Source organism: Sinocyclocheilus rhinocerous, unplaced genomic scaffold (genome assembly GCF_001515625.1).
Source record: "Sinocyclocheilus rhinocerous isolate Xijiao unplaced genomic scaffold, SAMN03320098_v1.1 scaffold722, whole genome shotgun sequence".
Classification (NCBI taxonomy): Eukaryota; Metazoa; Chordata; class Actinopteri; order Cypriniformes; family Cyprinidae; genus Sinocyclocheilus; species Sinocyclocheilus rhinocerous.
In genome coordinates this window covers 28391-34802 of record NW_015638934.1, presented here as the reverse complement: position 1 = coordinate 34802, position 6412 = coordinate 28391, and the positions used below count along the sequence as shown (strand labels likewise).

At 35.7% G+C, this 6412-nt stretch overlaps 1 protein-coding gene across 2 annotated transcripts in view; it reads right to left on the bottom strand.

Moving 5' to 3' along the window:
* LOC107750081 (rab5 GDP/GTP exchange factor-like) overlaps window positions 1-5058 on the bottom strand; it is a 10875-nt gene extending 5817 nt beyond the window's left edge. Inside the window, exons 1-7 of one of the 2 annotated variants that reach the window (XM_016565343.1) lie at window positions 4889-5058; window positions 3781-3965; window positions 3572-3708; window positions 2421-2578; window positions 2204-2288; window positions 858-990; window positions 643-734 (exon numbers count right to left, since the gene is read on the bottom strand). In XM_016565343.1, coding sequence (XP_016420829.1) covers window positions 643-734; window positions 858-990; window positions 2204-2288; window positions 2421-2578; window positions 3572-3708; window positions 3781-3959 — 784 coding nt within the window. In that variant the 5' untranslated portion in view covers window positions 3960-3965; window positions 4889-5058. The remainder of the gene's footprint in view (window positions 1-642; window positions 735-857; window positions 991-2203; window positions 2289-2420; window positions 2579-3571; window positions 3709-3780; window positions 3966-4888) is intronic. The other variant, XM_016565344.1, reaches the window with a different exon arrangement.
* Between the last annotated feature and the right edge of the window lie 1354 nt (window positions 5059-6412).

Genomic DNA, 6412 nt, shown 5'->3' with positions numbered 1-6412 from the left:
CCCAAACTTTTGAACAGTAGTGTATATTGTTAGAAAATATTTATATTTTAAATGAATGCTCTTCTTTTTAACTTTTTATTCATCAAAGAATCCTGAATCAACCCTGCTGATGAAGCAGCACAACAGTTTCTAGCTCTGATAATAAATCAGCATATTATACTGATTTCTGAAGATCATGTGACACTGAAGACTGGAGAAATGATGCTGAAAATACAGCTGCGCATCACAGCAATAAATTAGATTTTAATGTATATTAAAACAAAAAAACATTATTTTACATCATAATAATATTTCACAATATTACATTTTTTCCTGTATTTTTTATCAAATAAATGCAGCCTTGATGAGCATAAGAGACTCCTGCAAAAAACATAAAAAATCGTTCTGATCCCAAACTTTTGACCGGTAGTGTATATCTCAAAGCAAAAAGGCACAGCACAGTTGAATTATTGCTTTAATGTTTTGAATAATGTAGCAACGTGTGTGCATATCGATTATTGTATGACAGCTGCAAATGTGTCTCACCAAATCAGATAATAGCACCAATATTGTCTGTTTTATGAAGCAAGTGTTATCCTAAGTTCACTATACATCTGCTCGTCTCAGCTGTGAGTGTATAATGCCGCACACATGTGTCTGTACCTGTTATGGCTCTCTCCACACTGTCTGATACTTTAGGGATCTGCTCGTCTACTGGAGCACACAGCATCGCAATGGACACCCAGTGCAAAGCCCTGAAAACACACACACACAGACACAGACACACACACACACACACACACAGACACACAAAGTGTTATGCCGTTTTTATTCTTCACATTTCAACTCACTTGACTTGACAGACGCTTTCAGCACACCTGATTCTCTTCTGGATGGCCAGGTCTTTCTTCTCATCGTCTGTGTTGTCAGGGCAGAAGAGCTGCTTACACAGACGGCCCATCACATACCGCTCCACCTCATCCATCACCGTCTCCATCACATCTGGAGACCCTGACTCACATTTACACACAACCGTCAGAAACCTGGCAAATGATCTGTTTTTATGAGACAAGCACTGTAACACTATGGCACAAACACTGCCATGCTGAGAGGACACAATCACTGGCATGTGTCAATAGCAACAGAGGTGTATGTATTGCATTTAGACAATATCCCCTGCACATGCATAACAATAGTCTATAAATTCAATTAAAGTGAGAAAATTAAACAATGCAAATCAATACAAGTGTGCAGCTCAGTTTTCTGCAACCACTGCGCTTCACAAGCCACTTACAGCACAAAGCTAATTATCGCAGTAGTGCTTAATTTGCACAAATCTGTTTTGCTTCAGTCATACTATGTGATTGAATGGATTTTTATCTCTAAGTCTGTAGACTCCTGCACCTTCCACACACATATCACAATGACGGTGATGCACGAGCACTTTAGCATATAATGTTACTAATAAAATAAGCAAGTTTGTGACTAATGGCACATTTAATAACTGGGAAAATTGAAAATGATTCTTTATGACAAAAATTTAAAAAGTGGCACTTCCTGGCAAAAAGTTGCCAACCCCTTATATAGTTAATTCAATAGTTATTTATCTATCTATCTATCTATCTATCTATCTATCTATCTATGTTTTAACGGCATATCAGCAACAATGGCTATAATCATGGCAACGGCCACAATATCATTTCAATACATAATTTACAATCAAATAACATTTTCTTAAGAAACAATCACTATACAAAAAACATACAAGAAACAAGAATAGTACTAATAAAAGTAATATACAATCTTTTAAATTTAATCAGTGATAAAATTCTAAAATTCCTCTGGGAGAGACTTTCTTTGAAAATATCTTTTAATATATTTTCTGAGTAAAGTATCATTTAAAATGCAACATTCTATTAAAATATGCTTTATACTTGTTTTCTTACACAAGTCACAAACAGGTTTCTCTTCTCCTTTCAGTAAATATGAATGAGCTTTGAATGTCCAATTCGACATCTTGTATATACAACCTGATCATATCTATTTTCAAAACAGTAATTACTTTTTTTTTTTCATTTATTACTGGATTCTTTGAATATGCATTCATTCCATTCAATTTAGTTAGTTCAATAACTCTTATAAAATAAATGAATAGGTCTTTCTGATTTATTATTTACAGAAAACAACATGAAAACAACAAACAATGTGGGTTTGCATGTCGTACCTTTTAAGTTGTTCTGTAGGTATTCTGACATGTTTTGATAGAAATCCTGCACCGAGTCGGAGAAATCTTCACCACCTGCAGCCACCTACAGCGCAAGCAGAAAGAAAACATTTAGGTAATAAAACATTGTTGTGCAAATTGTGATGTAGTACAACATTTGGCCTTTATTGCTTCCAAAGCATGGATGCTGGAACATATCAGCATATTTGTTTATCACCTTTTTGTGTGCAATATTTTCAACGAAGGCATGGCACCGTTTAAAAATGTCATATCCGGGTCTCTGGAAGGTCTTCAGGAAGTCAATGAAGTGCTGTGTCACGTGATCACGGCTGAGCGAGGTGCTCTGGCTCACGGCTGTCTTTGGAGCTCCTGCATCTGCGTGAGAACAAGAGCGAGATGGTCATGTGTGCAAACTCCATGTCACATGACTGCAAGTGCTGGAATTTCTGAAATTCTCTGTTTTCTGAGACTGAGCTTAAAAAGGATGTGGGTGTGTGAAATGCTACTAAGTTATGCCAAGAATAGGCTAAAACTCGTTAATGTTGGATTTCACTAAACTCTACTCACGCCCGACTTTTTAAGACCAAATAAAGAATAAATTGAATAGATCACAATACATCAATATGGTCTTTAAGTGTAAATGTCTTGGGTGCACACAATAAGTTGTGTTTGCAACATTACTTTTAATTCATTTTCCACAAAAAAAACAAAAACAATGTTTGATTACCTCTCTTTCATACCACTTGAATATGGAAATAATTTTTATTGCACCTTCTGAACAAACTTAGTTTGTTCTCAGTTTTGTGGATTGTTTTGTAGCACAAGATGTCTATAAAGATTCTTAAATCAAGATCTACTTGAGAAGCACAAGGACTAAAGAAAAAAGGCAAGTTAATCAAAATGAAGTGAGTTTATGACTAAAACAAAAATATCTTCCAGTGGGCTCAGAAAAATCAACTTAATTTCAAAGGGAAAACAAGCTTTCATTCCCCACTGATGGATATTTGCTCTTGCTTTAAGCATAAACTCACTTACTTTTGTTAAATATTCTCAGAAAACAAGACTTGCATCCTAAGTAAATATATCTTGATCTAAAGATAGTGCGTGTACTGTGTATATTTATTATGTATATATAAATACACACACATGCCTGTATATATTTCAGAAAAATAAGTTATGTTTATATATTAAGTATATTTATTTATAATATAATATAAATTATATTATATATATATATATATATATATATATATACACACTGTATATTCACAATAGAAATTGCAATGAATTTTTAAGGTGTATTCTCTGTCCATGTTTCCATGGCCAAGTGAACCCTGTGTGTGACGCACTCTAAACTCACTGTCGTACCTGTCCTTGCAGGTGTTTTGGGAGCGGAGGTGAAAAGCCTCTTCACTATGGGCACGCTGTGTGTTCTGGAGGATTCTGGTCGTGAGGGCGCCTCCTCACGGCTGCTGGCAGACGCTGCTTCCTCCTCTCTCTGTAGCCTGACAGACACACAGCACTACAGCAGCTGACCACAGGAGAGCGAAACCATCATTCATCGTCCAGTCTCTCACCTCTCGGCAAGCGCTCTGTCGTCCTCTATCTGCTTGGCTCGGGTGCACTGGTTCTCCTGACGCCAGCATTTGGAGCAGAGGCCCTGCCAGACGGCGTTACCGTAGAAACCGCATCCTCTCTTACACATCAGGTCAGACTGCTGGACGCTGATGCCCCTGCGCACCACCTGAGCGTTCATCCTGCACTGAAACAAACCCCAAAACAGACAAATCCCAGCCGATTCATCATTACAAGACCCTGGAGCACAAAACCAGTCATAAGTGTCAATTTTGTTAAATTGAGATGTATGCATCATCTGAAAGCTGAATAAATAAGCTTGAAGATTGATGTGTGGTTTGTTAGGATAGGACAATATTTGGCTGAGATACAACTATGTGAAAATCTGGAATCTGAGGGTGCAAAAAAATCTAAATATTGAGAAAATCATCTTTAAAGTTGTCCAAATGAAGTTCTTAGCAATGCATATTACTAATCAAAAATTAAGTTTTGATATATTTACGGTAGGACATTTACAAAATATCTTCATGGATCATGATCTTTACTTAATATCCTAATGATTTTTGGCATAAAAGAAAAATGTATAATTTTGACCCATACAATGTATTGTTGGCTATTGCTACAAATATACCCCAGCGACTTAACACTGCTTTTGTGCTCCAGGGAGACATATTCAGCAGACTTTTCAATTTAAACACAAATATACCCCAGCGACTTAAGACTGCTTTTGTGCTCCAGGGAGACATATTCAGCAGACTTTTCAATTTAAATGATTTCTCTGCAAACAGAGTGCTGTTACATGATCCAGAGGACGCTGTCATTTATACAACTCGGTGACACTTAATATTTTTATTATTATTTTCATTATTACTATGTTTTAAAACAGACTCTTGCTGCAGGTTGAGTCCCGTCAGTTTCATAAAAACCATGGTACATAAAAAAGAAGTCATTATTCAGTACCACGGTATATTATTACCATAATACCATCTCTATACCATGAAAAGAAAAGAACACTGTCGTGTATTCACAGTGAAATAAACAACTAACAACAAATAAGTTCATAAACAAGATCCTCAAAGCGGTAATAATAATAATAACGTTCTGTCTTACGTGTCAGACTCGTTTGAACAAATGTAAATACTGAAATCAGCTTTAGCTAGATATATTTTATCCCAACGAGCTTAAAAGATCACGAAAAACCAGTTTCCTGTCATTGATGTTTTGATCAAATTTATCTGTTGTTGACGGAAATCCCTTTACCACAGGAAGCGAGGCCAGCGTATGTGACGCACTTCCTGCGCGCCACTCGCCAAAATAAAAGTCTAATATAAAATAAAAGAGAAATCTACTCATATGTTGTTAAATATTATCCACCTTATTTTGCAACTATAGGTAAATAACTACAAGATTTGTCCTGTCCAAATATCCACACTTCCAGTGGTATGGAGTGTATGACTCTCCCATGTCTGATAAAAGTCAAAGCACATGTTAAACACTCATTATCATGAACATCACTTAGGAGCAGCATTTGGGGCTGAGTGTGTCCAGCAGATTATGTTTGTAGTGGCCAGGAGCACTGTTTTAACATAAGCTAAAGACAAGGTGGACGATGATGCCGTCGTGGCAACAAAACAGAAAGAAATGGAGGCACCCATATGGCAAAAAAAAACATTTGTGGCCAAAATATAATTGAAATATGTGCTAAATATATGTTGCAAACAAGCTCAATGAAATATATTTTTGAAATAGGAAATGTATTTAGTTTCAAACCTTATATTTCTGGGGCAAGAAAATGCATTTTCTTGGACTGAAATATATAGAGTGTTTGTGTTTTTTTTTTACTCTCAAAGCCGTGATTCCCATCCACTTGCATTTTATGACTGACAGACTGCAACGGTTAAACTTAAAAATCATCAAATGTGTTCTACTGAAGAAACAAAGTCACCTACATCTTGGATGCCCTGGGGGTAAGCAGATAAACATCACATTTTCATTTTTGGGTGAACTATCCCTTTAAATCGCTATGAAACAAGTTTTGTTGTGTATATTGTCTGTATATGCCTCCACACTCTAGCAGCAGATCTCTAGTTCCCAGCATGCTTTGCTTCTGACTGTTAAAGGAGAGTAAAACTGTTAGTGTTTAATGTTGTATTATTTTGAAATGTAAAGTGCTTCTGGTGTGTGTAAGTTTGTGCAGAAGAGTAGAGTCTGTGTTCAGGAAGACGATTGACCAAACACTGTTAAATTATATGTTATTTTATTTAAAAACCAATGGCTGTGCACTAAATGTTTAGTATGAGCGAGTATGCTTATGCTATAGTAAGCTATCGCTATATTTTAAAATATGAAACGTGTGTCATAAATGATTGTTAAACAAAACATAAGACATATATATTTCAATATATGTATATACTGCATGAGTAAATATATGTTAATATATAATAGATACGGTGCTCTTTGACTTCATATGTTCTCCAAATGTTTGCAGCATTTTGCTTCTGTTTCTGGCTGATTCTATAATTGCAGGTACATTTGGTGTCCGAAGTCATTATTTTTTTCTGCTTTTTTTCAAATGATTCATCATTTTAATAATTTGTTACTTATTATATGAATTACACGATGTTACAGTCAATA